The sequence below is a fragment of the Rhinatrema bivittatum genome, chromosome 5 (genome assembly GCF_901001135.1).
Source record: "Rhinatrema bivittatum chromosome 5, aRhiBiv1.1, whole genome shotgun sequence".
Taxonomy (NCBI): domain Eukaryota; kingdom Metazoa; phylum Chordata; class Amphibia; order Gymnophiona; family Rhinatrematidae; genus Rhinatrema; species Rhinatrema bivittatum.
The window spans coordinates 70,634,533-70,651,466 of record NC_042619.1 but is presented as its reverse complement, the minus strand read 5'-3'; the positions used below and the strand labels follow the sequence as shown (position 1 = coordinate 70,651,466).

General features: G+C 45.2%; 1 protein-coding gene across 1 annotated transcript in view; it reads left to right on the top strand.

Annotated features, from left to right (window-relative positions):
• The window catches only part of KBTBD3 (kelch repeat and BTB domain containing 3), a 36,815-nt gene extending 22,400 nt beyond the window's left edge, over positions 1-14,415 (top strand). Inside the window, exons 3-4 of the mRNA XM_029602438.1 lie at positions 1,125-1,360; positions 11,418-14,415. Coding sequence (XP_029458298.1) covers positions 1,140-1,360; positions 11,418-13,026 — 1,830 coding nt within the window. The 5' untranslated portion in view covers positions 1,125-1,139 and the 3' untranslated portion in view covers positions 13,027-14,415. The remainder of the gene's footprint in view (positions 1-1,124; positions 1,361-11,417) is intronic.
• Positions 14,416-16,934: the final 2,519 nt, after the last annotated feature.

Here is a 16,934-nt window from a genome sequence, read left to right as displayed (position 1 = left end):
ACACTTTGGACTCATCCTTCTTTCTTACCCAAGGTGGTCTCAACGTTCCACCTCAATCAGACCATTACTCTTCCCTCCTTTTTCCCAAAACCACATAACCTTGCAAACAAACGAGTGCTTGCCTACTATAAACATAGGACTCAGGAGGATCACAGGGCTTCGCAGCTATTCGTTTCCTTCAACCCAAATGCTCCAGGTCTGCCAGTGGTGAAAGGCACCATCTCAAGCTGGATTTCACAATGTATCCAATTCTGCTTATCTAAGCGCTCCCACTCTCTTCCAATCAGAGTAAAGGTCCATCAGATCCGAGCGGTAGCTGCATAAGTTGCTCACCTATGCAACATACTGCTCATAGACATCTACAAGGCTGCCACGTGGTCATCATTGCACACCTTCACTGCCCATGACTGTCTGGACCAGCAGACGTCGACAGACTCAGCGCTGGGAGTGGCAGTGTTGGCTCACATCGCGCAAGAGAACCCTCCATGGCTGTCCATGGTAAGACGGTTTGGGCCCGCAGAGTGGATTCAGAGTTACAAGCATGAGGCCCTTGTGCCGAGTGAAGCGCAACCCGAGCTGGGGACTCCCAGGCAGGATGTTAGTCCTCACATGTGAGTGACATCATTCAGTGGAGCCCAGCATGGAAAACTTATGTCAAAGTTTCTAGAAAGAACTGAAGAGAGACCCCGCATGAACCCGTAGATAGTGGCAGCTCAGTGTGCCAGTCAAAGTTTCTAGAAACTTTGACATAGGTTTTCCATGCTGGGCTCCATCGGATGATGTCACCCACATGTGAGGACTACCATCCTGCTTGTCCTAGAAGACCTCAAATATAGCCAGGGTTTTGGTTTGTATGTAATAGACACCCTGTTATTTGTGGGATCTTTCCCTGTAGAATTAACCCTTACTATAGCAAAAACAACCTAGCATGGTAGTGGTCCTTATGGTAGTCAGCTGAAATCAGCTGGATTTACATGATGCTACATCACATTTAGTTATATCCTACTTTGTTAATCAAACTCAGTACTAATGCACATTATCTACATATCAAGTGATCTTTTCAAGAATATGTAACATTGTTAACATGGTTATTTCAAGTTTGTGATTATGTTTTGTTATTCCAGTTACACTAAGTCAGCATGGACAATCAACATGATTCAGATAGAGACGTGTGCAATGGATTTTCTGGCCCTCCAAAAAATACCATGTCCCTGGTGACTGAAGGTCATGGGCAGCAAATTTTAAATGTGCTGCAGAATTTCCGAGATCAGAATATGTTCTTTGACTTCAACATAATTGTGAAAGATGAAATTATTCCTTGCCACCGTTGTGTCCTGGCAGCATGCAGTGACTTTTTCAGGTAAAAATTTGAACAGCATTTTAGAACATATTGGGAGTTCAGGAAGCCTCTGTGCTTCACAACCCCCAAGAATTATGAAACGTATCAAAAAAATAGGGGAGGGGGGGCGGTATAGTCTGGATTTAAAGGCAAAGGTTCATGAACTGGTGTTCACATTTATATTTCTCCCTTTGATCTCAGGTAAATAATATCATCTTACCTCCTTCTGTTTCAGTTTGTTCAAATCATACCATTGTATTAAAATATCTTCCCTTCTCTCTTTCAAAGCTGTAATGCAGTTTGCAGATACCAAAAAGTTGCTATAACATTCACCTCAAAGGTATACTTGCTTTTGGATTAGTAGTATAAAGTACATGCGGATCCTGTTTGGGGGGAAAAGGCCAAATAAATATCATGTAGAAATGTAGATTATTAGTGTTATCTGCTTTTAGTTTAGAATGTTAAAATTCATTAAATTCATTCTTTGTTTTGATTCTGAATGCTAAATGAATATGTGTAATGAAGGACCAGGCTTTTACAGTTGATATTGCTTCATAAAAAAGTAAAAATAAAGGTCAGAATAAGAACATTTAACATACATTTTTCACAGTGTTTTATCTTTTTAATATTTATATAACACCTTCTCGATCCAAAAGACCTCCTGAAGCGGTGTTCGAAAAAAATCACCACAACTGCGCAAAGCTACATCAGGGTACAAAGAAATAAAATAATCAATCAGATGTTAGATCAGTAAATGTTTTTACAATATGTTCTGCAAGCACATATGACTAAAGGTTATGAATGCAAGTTTCAAAGGCATGTACATAGATTGTTTGAAATGGCATGTATTTGCATGGCATGCTTTAGCCATGCAAATACATGCATGGCTAAAGCATGCATGTATTTTTAGCTGCATTGTGAAAAGTTGGTCCCCCGGAGGGGGTGGGGGGGCAGTTTTAGGTCGGGGAGGAAAAGCACATACGTATATTATTATTTTCAGATCTGCGTGCGTGCTTTTAAAACAAAATTCTCCCCACACAAAACACAGGTGAAAACGACCACATGTACTTTGTACCTGCAGCAGTTTTCAAATAGAAAGTACATGTGCACTTTCACTTTGAGAACTGGTACAAAGCCTTCCCCGCTTCCCACTCCCCACTCCCCAAGTCTGGGTAGACAGGTAGCAATGGAGAATATAAACATGCAGTTCAGTCCTGGTATTCAGAGGAACACGTTTTAGAATCTAGAGATCGCCTCTGTGATAAAAACTACCAAATAATAATCTTCACTGTTGTCTAATTGATTTTCTTTAGTATACGTGGTAAGGTTGTTTGATTAAAATTTAATGCTTAATAAACTAAGCAGCAGTTGCCCTGTAACAGATGATTGTAACCTTTGGTTTGGTTTGTATTCATGCTGCCTCTCAATTTCCATAAGAGCAGCTTCCAGTTTGTTTTCAGTATTCAGGACATCAAATATCTTTTTATGGCAACATCTGTGTTTTGTTTAATAAAATATGTAATCTTACTCTAAGAACAAAAGAACATGCCATACTGGGTCAGACCAAGGGTCCATCAAGCCCAGCATCCTGTTTCCAACAGTAGCCAATCAAGGCTATAATCGTTACGCCCGTCGGTCGTAGACGGCTGCGACCACTAATGCTCACCTCTTTCTTTGCTGCATTATCATCCTTTGGAAGAATGGCGGCCTCCTTTTTCTATAAGCGACTGCGTCTGCTCCCAAAGACGATGTAACTCCCTGGCCGATAATTGAGCTGCAGGAGAGGGAACTGTCAAGGGAAGAGGCAGCGGAGGGAGGGGCTGCCGACCGTAGACAAGAGGAAAGGGGAGGACTTGGTAGTGGTGGAGATGTGGGAGTTCAGGGCAAATTCAGCCCATGGAAGCAGGGAGGCCCAGTTGTCTTGTTGCAAGTTATTGTTGCTTCGAAGAAACTGTTTCAGGGTTCGGTTTGTTCTTTCAGCCTGGCCATTGGCCTGAGGGTGGTATGCTGTAGTAAAATCCAGAGAGATACAGAATTTTTTACACAGGAACTGCCGGTAGCGGGCCGTGAATTGAGTGCCTCAGTCCGAGATGATATGATTCGGGAGGCCATGAAGCCGGAATATATGCTGGACAAAAAGCTGTGGCAGTAGTGGCGCTGAGGGAAGACCGGGTAGGGCCACAAAGTGCACCATCTTGGAAAAACGGTCCACTATGGACCAGATGACCGTTTTACCTTCCGAAGGGGTTAAGTCCACAATGAAGTCCGTGGCAATGCAGGAGCGGGTAGAGGTTGTAGAAGACCCCGGGTAGGGCCCGTCAAGGGATTTTGTTGCACGCACACTTGGCAGGAGTCGACGTAATTCTGGATGTCTGTCTTTACCGTGAGCAACCAATAGAATCACAGGACAGAGGTTAGGGTGCGTACTTGTCCAGGGTGCCCTGCCGTGCAGGAGTTGTGGGCCCAGTGAAGGATTTTGTTGCGCAGTCGGCGAGAGACCATGGTTTTCCCAAGCGGCACAGTGGTAGTGGCCGAAAGAAGGATGTGGGCATGATCGATGATATGACGTGGTGGTTTGACGACGTCCTCGGGAGTGAAAGCATGGGAAAGTGCGTCCGTTTTGATGTTTTTAGCAGCAGGGCGGTAGCGTAAGGTGAAGTCGAACCGAGTGAAGAAGAGTGCCCACCTGGCGACGAGGATTCAGTCGCTGGGCTTGCTGGAGGTATTGTAGATTTTTGTGATTGGGAACTGAGCTCCCTCCAACCAGGGATGCCACTCCTCAAAAGCGAGCTTGATCGCCAGCAGTTCTTTGTCCCCGATTCCGTAGTTTCGTTCCGTGGGAGAGAACTGTTTCGAAAAGAAGGAACATGGGTGGAGAGTTCCAGTAGAGTCATGCTGGCTTAGGACCACCCCTACTCCTTCAGAGGAGGCATCGACTTCAAGCACAAAGGGGCGCAGAGGGTCCGGATGTCGAAGGCAAGGTTCACGGAGGAAGGCGGACTTCAAGGACTGAAAGGCGGTGATGGCTTCCAGAGGCCATTGCTTAGGATTGGCACCCTTACGGGTCAAGGCGGTTATAGGAGCCGCGAGTCTGGCGTAGTTATGAATAAATGTATGTTAGTAGTTTGGCGAATCCAAGAAATCTTTGGACTGCTCGAAGACCAGAAGGCTGTGGCCATTCCTGAATACTCTTCAACTTTTCCGGGTCCATGCGGAAACCATGACGTGAGACGATGTACCCTAAAAAGGGTAGACTCTCTTTCTCGAATGAACATTTCTTGAGTTTAGCGAAGAGTTGGTGGTCACGAAGCCATTGGAGCACTCAAGCGAAATCCCAGCGATGAGTAGGGAGGTCTTTGGAGAAAACCAAGATGTCATCCAAATAAACTATCACGCATTGGTATAGGATGTCGCGGAAAACCTCATTCATCATGTTTTGAAACACGGCTGGGGCATTGCAGAGGCCGAAGGGCATAACCCGGTATTCATAGTGCCTGTCTCGTGTGTTAAAGGCCGTTTTCCATTCGTCTCCGGCCCAGATACGAATAAGGTTAAAGCCCCGCGTAGATCCAATTTGGAGAAAATCCAAGCCCCCTGTAGGCGATTGAATAATTCTGAAATGAGAGACAAGGGGGAACGATCTATCCGTGTGATGGCGTTGAGACCTCTGTAGTCGATGCAGGGGTGGAGCGAGCTGTCCTTTTTGGCCACGAAGAAGAAACCCGCTCCTGCGGGAGATTTCGAGAGATGGATAAAGCCTTTGGCCAGATTCTCTAGTACATAGTCCGACATGGCTTTGCTTTCTGCTCAAGATAAGGAGTAGATCCGATCCCGGGGAGGTTCTGTATTTGGAAGCAGGTTTATGGCGCAGTCATAGCGATGATGGGGTGGAAGGACCTCCGCACCTTCTTTGGAGAAGACATCTAGGAAGGAAGTGTACGGATGCGGAAGCCCCGGAGGAAAGTTAGACACGGTCGGTGGAGGTTCCATTTTAGACAAGCTTCGTGACAGGAGTCCTCCCATTGGGAGAGCTGGAGGGTCGTCCAGTTGAACTGGGGGGAATGCTTTTGAAGCCAAGGAAGGCCCAGCACGATAGAGTGTATCGCCTTCTCGATGACATAAAAAGTCAGAACCTCCTCGTGTAAAGCGCCCTTACGGAGTCTGACTGGAGCAGTGATATGGGAGACTCGGCCCGGCAAGGGCTCCCCTTGGATGGACGAGAGGACGAACGGAGCGGGGGTAGAGCAGATGGGAATCAGGAGGTGTGTGACCAGTTGCTGCAAAATAAAATTGGCCCCGGCTCTGGAGTCCACTAGGGCCAGCATCTAGAAGTCTTGGTTGGAGACCTGGATGGTCACAGGGAGCGTAAGAGAGGGAGCTGGATGCGTCAGACCTAGGCGGAGTCCCTCTCTGCCGCCTAGGCTTTGGAGTTTTTCGGTCACACTTGGCACGAGGACAAGACGTGGTCGGCCTCCCCACAATAGAGGCATAGCCCAGACCTTAGGTGTCGCTGGCGTTCCTCCGAAGTTAACCTGCTGTGGCCTAGCTGCATAGGTTCACCCGGAGGAGCGTTGGGCAGTGTAGCCCATCCAGGAGATGGGGAACACTGGGGGCGTGGAAGAATAGAGGACGACCTCCTGGAGGACTGCTGTTCCTTGGCCCATTCCTGCAGTCCGCTGTCAATGTGGCTGGTCAGTTTGATGAGGGCAACGAGGGTAGTCAGGAGCTCTCAAGCCGATAATTCGTCCTTAATGCGGGCGGTGAGTCCCTCCAGGCAAATGGAGCACAGGCAATCCTCGCCCCAGTGAAGCTTCATAGCCAAGGTCCGGAATTCTATTACATAATGAACCGGAGATCGGGAACCCTGACGCAGGTGTAAGAGCGAGGAGCTAGACATGGCCTGCCGTACGGGGTCCAAAAAATCATTGCAAAATTGCCCCAAGAAGTCGGATAGGTCCCAAAGTATTGGGTCTGACCGTTCCCATAGGGGAGAAGCCCAGGCCAGGGCCTTACCATCCAGTAAAGAAAGGATGTAGGTAGTCTTAGTGATATCGTTGGGGAAGAGAGCAGACTGAAGCGTAAAGTGCATACTGCACTGGTTCAAGAAACCTCGACATGATGCCAGATTCCCCGAGAAGCATGGGGGAACCGGAAGAGGGGAGCACCAGTCGGTTCGTGGGCATGGCCGCTACGAACCCGGGAGCAGAAGAAGCCAATGGGACAACCTGGGCTGTTGAATCCAGATGAGAGTTGAGTCGTTCCACTGCAAATGCCAGGACCTCCAGTGCTCTTTGCTGCTCCAGAATTGTCTGGGCCAGACCAGGGATTGCCTGCAAAGCGGAGGCCTCCGCCGGGCAATCTGTTACACTAATACATGAAACTGTGGACTCCTTGTGTAAGAAACAAGACACTTTTCCCTCTCGGGAATAATTACTCTGCAAACATAAAGTCTCCAGTGAAAGAAGTTTATTTTCACAACTTGCAAGTCGGGTGCATACAAATTAGCAAGCACAAGTTTTCACTGAACAAGCCTTAGAATATATACCCTCTAAGTTCCTCTTTTTCAGCTTTGCGGTTAGCACGTTTGGCTCTTTTCCATCTTTCCTTACCACCTGTGGTAGGCCATCCTACTTAGCTATTTTGCAAAAAGTTGTTGCAATAGTGGGGGGGGGGGGGGGGTTGTTGCCCTTTCTATATTTGGTACATCTCTATATTCTGTCTGAACATAGGGATATTTCTCATCTTGACGGTTTGCACCTGTTTCTTTGGAACAAAGGAAGGGTGGGGGGGGGCTGTACAGAAGGGGCTGCTTTCAGCGTCTTGCCCTTTTTTTCTTTAGCGAGGAACAGAAAAATATTTCTTAATATAGCATCTAACGGCCCCTGCAGAAAGAGGTGATGTCACTAGGGCTGTGCAGAAAATGTGTAACTTTGGTTCTGTGTCTTTTGCTTTTCTGCTTTGCAGAGGCCTGTTTATTTCATAGGCTCATATCAAGGCCTTCATAACAGGGTGGGGTTTATTCAGGTAATGTGTTTTTGAGAGGGGGGTTTTGGGGAATGTGTTCTGACTTTGTTACCTTTCTGCTAGAACGAGGCCTATATACATTGACCTGCTTCCAGCAGCAGCTCTGCACAGCCTGTCTGTCAGTTTCCTCTTTCTGCAGCTGCTGGGCCAGAAGCATTAAATGATTTCTTAAAACAAAGATTAATCTCTCTCTTTTAATTTCTAAGTAAAACTACAATGTAAACATTTCTTTAGCTCTTTCTACTATGTTTAGTAAAGCAGCAAAGATATTTATCAAGCGGTCAGTTCTTCCTACCCTATTCTAGCAGCTTTCCTGTTTCTTATAGCAGCATATAGTAGTTTTAATATCAGACACATAAAGCAACTTATATTTGTTATTTTCTATGACTATGTAATAGCAACATTTAAGCTTCACTTCTCACAATTGCCAGAGGGAGAATTGGCACTACCTGAGAGGATGAACCCCCACAGGTCCACTCCGTCGGGAGGCGAGGCTGACCGATGCAGGGACCGGCTGGAACTTCACTGCGGGTTGAGCCTTTGGGTGCTTGGGGCGGGTTGGTCTTAGGTGGGCCCCCATGAAGACAGTAGAAGGGTTGCTGTTCAGTCCGAGGTCAGAAGCCTGAGGGTCGCCAATAGCCAGTCCAAGGTCAGAAGCCAGAGAGTCGGGAGCCGGTCCGGGGTCAGAAGCCAGAGTCGTCGGAAGCCGGTCCAGGGTCAGAAGCCAGAAGAGTCGTCAGAAGCTGGTCCTGGGTCAGAGGCCAGAAGAGTCATCGGAAACCGGTCCAGAGTCAGAAGCCAAAAGATCCGTCCAAGGGTGAAGGAGAAGGAGCTGGAACCAGGCAGGATGACAGAGGCAGGAACGAGGAAGGCAGGAAATGGAACACAGGGCACAGGAACAGGAACTCAGGAAGCAGGCACGCTGAAGCAAGCACTGACCAGGAAGAAGCCAAACAGACCTGTTGCCAAGTCAGGGAGGAGCAGGTGGAGCAGGTCTAAATAGGCAAGAAGCGATGAGATCATCAGAGGGCACCCCCAGGCATTTCCCATGCTTGTCCCTTTAAGAGGGATCCCTGGTTGCATGTGCGAGCCTAGGGGGCGGACCCTGCCAGCCAGGAGGACAAAGGCTTTCGGCGGGCCTGCGGCAGTTCGGCGTCACCAGAGGAGGGCCCGGGGCATTCGGAAGAGGCGCTGAGGCAGGCGGAAGCCGTGGCGAGCGAGGGCAGTGTGGCCGGTACACGGTAAGCGCAACACATACGAGGCCCATGTATTAAAGTGACAAAAATGTTGCAAAATCCACTTCATGTGAAGAGATGGCAAATAGTGTACTTTATTTGTGATAGCACTAGTTTCTAGGGATGTGAATCGTTTTAGGACGATTAAAATTATCGTCCGATAATTTTAATATCGTCTTAAACCGTTATGGAACACAATACAATACAGATTCTAACGATTTATCGTTATAAATCGTTAGAATCGTGAGCCGGCACACTAAAACCCCCTAAAACCCACCCCCGACCCTTTAAATTAAATCCCCCACCCTCCCGAACCCCCCCCCAAATAACTTAAATAACCTGCGGGTCCAGCGGCGGTCCGGAACGGCAGCGGTCCGGAACGGGCTCCTGCTCCTGCATCTTGTCGTCTTCGGCCGGCGCCATTTTCCAAAATGGCGCCGAAAAATGGCGGCGGCCATAGACGAAAAAGATTGGACGGCAGGAGGTCCTTCCGGACCCCCGCTGGACTTTTGGCAAGTCTCGTGGGGGTCAGGAGGCCCCCCACAAGCTGGCCAAAAGTTCCTGGAGGTCCAGCGGGGGTCAGGGAGCGATTTCCCGCCGCGAATCGTTTTCGTACGGAAAATGGCGCCGGCAGGAGATCGACTGCAGGAGGTCGTTCAGCGAGGCGCCGGAACCCTCGCTGAACGACCTCCTGCAGTCGATCTCCTGCCGGCGCCATTTTCCATACGGAAAATGGCGCCGGCCATACGCGTATGGCCGGCGCCATTTTCCGTACGAAAACGATTCGCGGCGGGAAATCGCTCCCTGACCCCCGCTGGACCTCCAGGAACTTTTGGCCAGCTTGTGGGGGGCCTCCTGACCCCCACGAGACTTGCCAAAAGTCCAGCGGGGGTCCGGAAGGACCTCCTGCCGTCCAATCTTTTTCGTCTATGGGCGCCGCCATTTTTCGGCGCCATTTTGGAAAATGGCGCCGGCCGAAGACGACAAGATGCAGGAGCAGGAGCCCGTTCCGGACCGCTGCCGTTCCGGACCGCCGCTGGACCCGCAGGTTATTTAAGTTATTTGGGGGTGGGGGATTTAATTTAAAGGGTCGGGGGTGGGTTTTAGGGGGTTTTAATGTGCCGGTTTTTCGATTTTTTCGATTTTTTCGATTTTTTAACGATTTTCACGATTTTTCACGATATTTTACCCCCCCAAACGGCAACAATACGATTCCCTCCCCCTCCCAGCCGAAATCGATCGTTAAGACGATCGAGGACACGATTCACATCCCTACTAGTTTCTCTTTTAGCACATAAAGGGGTAGATTTTCAGAGGGTTACGCGTGTAACCCGAAAACCTACCCCAAAACCCCCTGCAATTTCGCAAACAGTATGCCAAATGTTTTCGTCTTAGTACGTCAGCCTCAACATCAGCTGCAATTTGTTTTTAAGGACACTGTTGGTAGACAGCAGCTAAAAGTCTATCAGTTACAGCCATAGCTAGCTTTAGCTTTAAGCATCCCAAGGGAGAAAGGAAGCTGACACAGGACACTCCAAACTAGGGCTGGCAGCAGCTGGAATAACCAGATGGGCCCCGCCAAACTTTTAGCAGCCTCTTGCCAGTCTTCTTTCAAATCATCATTTATTTCATATTGTTGGTTATTAAGAGCAGAATAATAACTTTCAGAGGACTTTCAAACTGCTGTATGTATTCAAAAGACTGCCTCGACATGAAGTTTATGAAATGCAAACACTTGGGATATCAACAGGAAAAGATACTGTACAAGTTTGTGTAGGAATAATTTTCATTAACAGTGCTTAATTTTTTCAGCTAATTTTCAAAGACATTTTTGCAGGTAAAACAATGTTTCACCCACAGAAACAGGGTCTTTAAAAATTGCCTAGCCTATCTGCAGGTAAAACAAAGCGTGTACTACTAAGACATTCACCTCAGATAGGGTGGGCATTCCTAGGAGCAGGATAAACGCATATCTACTTTTTTTATTTTAAAAAGTATGATGGTAATTTTGAAATGCAGGTGCATATACATGTGTATTTTGGGCGCGCAATTTTATATCTTGCACGCACATATGCGCACATTATAAAATAGCCCTGGCATATGTATGTGTATCCCTAATTTTACAAGCGTGTGTGCACAGCTGTGTAATTTCCGTGCAAGCGAGGGAATTTTATAACAGGCACATGTCCACCCCGTGACCAGTTTTGCCCGTCTAGAGCTAGGTCCTCCCCACTCCCTTGGTTCTTTAGCCTGCACACCCCCCAGTTAACCCAGACCCCTCAAACACTTTATAGGTACCTGGAATTATTTTTATTGAAACTTACACATCATCCATAGCAGAAGTAACTTTATGCTGAAATATACCTGGGCATACAACTGGACGCATAGGTCCTTACACGTACATCTCTTGGCCCTACTCTGGAATGCCCACACCCCACCCACAGTCTGCCTCTTTTCTCCCCAATGTGAGATAGTCGCGCATTAGGACCTGTGTGCGCATGTGGGAGGCTTATAAAAGCAGATGGATGCCTGCTTGTGCCCGGCTTTTAAATTTCACCTTTATGTGTGTAAATTCAAAGAAAAAAATCACCTGCACAAATAGCAAGGTTTCTGTGTGTACTTTTTCTGACTCAAGTCTTTTTCCTTTTCAAAACCTAAGTAAAAAGTACTCTCAGACTTTACACTTCTGTGCAGCTTGAATATTTCCCTCTACAGCTAGCCTAATTTTAAAATAGCTTCTTTTTTTTTTTTTTACATAGCTAAATGCTACAGCTTAATTTGTTGCATGTCTGTTGATTATTGTTTTTTTTCACTTCCAGAGCTATGTTTGAAGTAAACATGAAAGAAAGAGATGATGGGAGTGTTACTATAAGTAATTTATCCCCCAAGGCAGTGAAGGCCTTTCTTGATTATGCCTACACAGGAAAAACTGAAATAACAGATGACAATGTGGAAATGCTGTTCCAGTTGTCGTCATTTCTTCAAGTTTCACTCCTTTCCAAAGCTTGCAGTGATTTCCTAATAAAAAGTATTGATCTTATCAATTGTTTGCAGTTGTTATCTATATCAGAAAGTTATGGCTCTGCTTGTTTATTTCATCATGCCCTGGAGTTTGCCCAGCAGCACTTTTCCTTACTACTCCAGTCAAGTGATTTCTTAGACTTGAATGTTGGGGTATTAGAAAAATGTGTAGATGCAGATGAACTAAATGTTTCTGAAGAAGAATTAGTTTTGAAAGCTGTCCTTTCCTGGACAAAAACAAACCTGGAAACAAGACAAAGGTATCTGCCACGTTTGATTAAAAAAGTAAGATTACATCAGTTACCCGAAGCTACACTGCAGGATTTTCTACAGACTGAAAACCAATTACTTAAAAGCACCAACTGCTTGATGATAGTCAATGATGCAATACAAAACATTAAAAACTTTTGTGGACTTTTCCCTGATGCTCGTCTTTCAACAACTGAAAAATATATCTTTGCTCACAAAACTGAAGAAGATGGAGGAAATAAACTTACATTTTGCTATAATATTAAAACTGATACCTGGGTAGAGCTGCCAGAAACACATATTATGGATCTGCCTGGATCAAGTTTATCCAGCTATGGAGAAAAAGTATTCATAACTGGGGGTTGCAAACGAAACTGCTGTAGATCGGTGCGGCTCCATATTGCTGAGCCATATCATGATGCCACTGATGAGGCCTGGTGCTACTGTCCAGTAAGCAACAATTCCCATTTAGTGCCAGCTATGAAAAAGCCTCGGACAATGCACACCTCAGTCAAGGCCTTGAATAAATTGTTTGTGATAGGTGGAAAAACCAAAGGTCCTCAAGATGCCCAAAGTCTTTTAGATGTGGAGTCTTACCATCCGCTCTCCAAAAAATGGACGTCAGTGAGTCAGTTGCCAAGAGGAATATACTATCCAGAAGCAGGTGTGTGCAGAAATATAATTTATGTCCTTGGATCTGAAGTAGAAATTACCGATGCATTTAATCCATCCCTTGATTGTTTCTTTAATTACAATGCAGAGACTGATCAGTGGTCTGAACTTGTAGCAGAATTTGGACAATTTTTTCATGCCACCTTAATCAAAGCTGTCCCAGTCAATCATGCATTGTATATATGTGACCTCTCTACCTATAAAGTGTACAGTTTTTGCCCAGAAGCCTGTGTTTGGAAGGGGGAAGGGTCATTTGAATGTGCTGGCTTTAATGCAGGAGCAGTTGGGATAGAAGACAAAATTTATATATTGGGAGGCGATTATGCTCCTGATGAGATCACAGATGAAGTACAAGTATACCACAGCAACAGATCTGAATGGGAGGAAGTTTCACCAATGCCAAGAGCCTTAACAGAATTTTACTGTCAGGTGATTCAGTTTAATAAATACAGAGACCCATGGATATCTCAGCATTTGTCAAGTTAACGTGCTTTAAAATAATTTCCTGTTAATATTTTCTGAACATGCAGAAAAAAATTAGCATACATTTTTTATCTTAAATGTTTTACATAGGAATGTTATATTCTAAAGATAGGATCCTGTTTTGTAGGGTCAGCATTTGATGTTATAAGTACTAGATATATGTAAATGCTGCTATAATTTTTTTAACAGTTAAGCATGTGAGTTGCAAATTTCTTTACAAACAAGACTGGCACTACTTCAGTTATGATTCTTGTGAGCACTCACATACGATTTCTATATATATGTATGCACACCTTCATATATATAAACATTTACAAATGTAAAATGTAAGTTTTCCAATTTTGTTCAGCCTATAGTAAAAGAAGCATAATGCATGATCATTATAAAAAGAATAGCTATCATGTAGACTATATATTAAAGTGGAACATAAAATAATCAAATGAGAAAATATTTATAGTTTAGAACAAGTGCAATTTATATGGAACTGGAAGCATAACAGAATTAACACCAAGTCTTAATTAAATAACTTAGAACTGCTTTACGATTTTCTGGAGTGTGCATCTTCTACATAATATGTGCTCACTGTATGGTAGTTCATATACTCATTTGATAAATTTTTTTAAAATTAGGTGGTACGGAAATAGTCCATTGTCCAGCCTACTTGAAGCAGGAGACAAAAAGCAATTTGAGACACAGATTGAAACAGTTAAAATGCTTGATATATGAATAATAGGTGATAGTATCCATTCTTAAGCATGAATTTGCATTTGGTTAGAGGTCTGCATCACCTATAAATCTCTTTCAGTTTAGACACTACCATTGCACATTATAATCTCCTGTAAAAATGGAACATGAGATAAAGATGATAGCAGATTTCCTAGACCCTGGATATGGGAGGAGGTATCCTTAAAAGTGGTCAGTTCCTCCCTAAGATGAGTTATCTCCTTCCTCAGTGCAGAAGATTGTATGCAGGTAGGGCAACCCTTAAAGCCTCTAGAAGGTCTGTCTAAAGACTAATGTCCCGTAGTTATTATACATTGGGAACCTGTGCAATTTGCACCAATTTTCAAAGCAGCACTACATGCATAGATTTGCTTTGAAACTTGGCATAGTAACAAACTACCTGCAAACATTTGTATCCACTTTTTGTACAGGTATAATTTTGGTATTAATGTGCATACATAGAGTTGAAAATACAATTTAAAGTTGTGCTCATAACTTTATATACATCTGGCAGAATTTTAAGATGTGTAGTATTTTAAGAAAACAATGATCAGAAAAAACACGTTTATTTTTAATGTATTTCAAATTAAACTATTATGCATCACAGAATAACACAATCATTAACCCATAAGAATAAAGAAAATAATAAAATGGTCCTGTTCAAAAGTTTGCATACCCCTAGTTGTGTGGTGTATTGCTCCCTTTTGCAACAATGACAGTGTGCAGTTTTTTGTGAGAGTTGTGAATGAGACCCTTTATTTTCTCTTATGATAAAGCTGCCCATTCCTCTTGGCAAAAAAAGCCTTCAGATCCTGTAAATTGGTTGGTTGTCTAGCATGAACTGCATGTTTTGAGTTCTCCCCAAAGTGGCTCAATGATGTTGAAGTCAGGGTACTGTAATGGCCTCCAGAACCTTCACTTTCTTCTGCTGCATCCACTGAAGGGTCGTCTGGACCTTATGGTTCGGATCATTGTCATGTTGGAAAGTCCAAGTGCAACCCATGTGCAGTTTCCTGACTGAGAATGCAAATTCTCCAATATTTTCTGATAAGGTGCTGCATTCATCCTGCCATCAATTTTGACTATGTTCCCTATGCTGCTGTAGCTCAGCAAAAGAGCAGAGATCCACCTCCTTGCATCACAGTAGGGATAGTGTGCTTCTCTTCATAGGCTTTGGTGACTTTTCTCCAAATGTAGCGTTTATGGTTGTGACCATAAAGTTCAAGGAGAAAGTACTAATAACTAGAGAAATTACTTACCTGATAAATTTGCTTTCCTTAGGTAGACTCAGGACTACTAGGTTTATGCTCCCCTGCCAGGAGATGGAGCAAGCTGATGTCATAGTATACATAACTCTGCAGTGACCCCAGCCTGCCAGTATTCTCTTCAAAAGGAACTGTGGGCAGGCTAGCAAAAAACTTGATTAAAAACAGGGAACCAGAACTGTATTCAACCAACCATAAACACTGAACTTACATAAGATTCTAGGTACCCCAAGCTAGGGACTGGATGAACACTTACCAGTAATCCCTTGGGACCCAGAGCCCCACAGGAGGACTATTGCCACAGTCATGCAGCAGCCGAGGGCGGGAAGCTGAATCCATCTGTCTACACTAAGGAAATAAAATTATCAGGTAAGTAATTTCTCCATTTCCTAGTATGTAGACAGATGGACTCAGGACCAAAGTTACTCCCCAACGGTGGGAGGTTGCCCACGGTCCAGTCGATAACACACGTTCAAAAGCTGCATCTTCCTGGGGCTGCACATCCAGACGATAAAACCTGGAAAAAGTGTGTAAAGCAGACTACATCGCAGCTTGGCAGATAGATGGGAGCAACAGACTAACCTCCACTCATAACACTGCCTGAGTGGAATGAGCCCTAACCTGAGTAGGCAATGGCTTTCCAGCATCCACATACGTGGCCGTGACCACCTCCTTAATCCAACAAGCTATGATAGCCCTCGAAGCCGGAGTGCCCTGCTTACTCCTGTCATGGAGAACAAACAGGCAATCCGTCTTCAGGAAAGACTCAGAGAACTCTAGATACTGCACGATAAGATTCTTAACATCCAAGAAGTGCAAAAAGCGAAACTCCTCTGCATCCCTGACCTTATCCAGGGATGGCAAGGAAATGGACTGATTCAAATGAAAGTCCGAGACTACCTTGGGCAAGAAAAATGGAACAGTACGCAGCTGTAACACCCCCGGAGTCACCCAAAGGAATGGCTCCTGGCAAGATAAGGCTTGCAGCTCAGAAATCCGATGTGCAGAACATATAGCCACCAGGATCACAGTCTTCAAAGTCAACAACCATAAGGAAAGGCTACGCAGTGGTCGGAACATAAGGCCTGACAAAACGTCCAGCACCAAATTAAGACTCCACAATGGAACTAGGAACCTCAAGAGAGGCCCTAAGGTGCTTCACTCCCTTCAAAAAATGGGCCACATCAGGATGAGATGATAAGAAAATACCATTCACAGGCCTCTAAAACAGGCAAGATCCACAACCTGCACCTTCAAGGAATTAAGGGCCAAGTCTTTATGCAGTTTCTCCTGCAAAAAATACAGAATGAGAGGGAACTTAACCGAAGGAGGAAGAACCCCACTCCTCACATCAGGCCTCAAAAACTCTCCAAACCCACACATAAGCCAAGGAAGTGGAGAAATTGCGAGCGTGGAGAAAAGTGGCAATCACCACAGAGGAATAATCATGCTTTAATAGGCAAGCCCTCTCAAGGGCCAAACCGTAAGACAGAATCAAGTCAGATCCTCATGAAGAACTGGTCCCTGCTGAAGCAGATCCATGTGTGGCGGAAGACGAAGGGGGGCCTCCACCAGGAGTCATCGCAAATCTGCATACCATGATCCTTGAGCCAGTCCATTGTCACCAGGATTACTAGCCCCCTGTGGCCTTCGATTTTGCAAATTATCCTACCCAGCAAGGGCCATGGCAGAAAGGCATAATTCAATCTGTCTTCCAGCCAGACCTGTACAAGAGCATCTATTCCCAGGGACCACGGATCTCTCCGTGGTCCCTGGACTGCAACTGCAGAAGTGAGGAATCTTCACATTTCAAGAAGTTGCCAGCAGGTCTAGGAATGGAAGGCCCCAGCTATCCACAATCAGCTGAAACGCCTTGGCTGAGAACACCCACTTTCCTGGGTCCAGACTCTCCCTGCTGAAAAA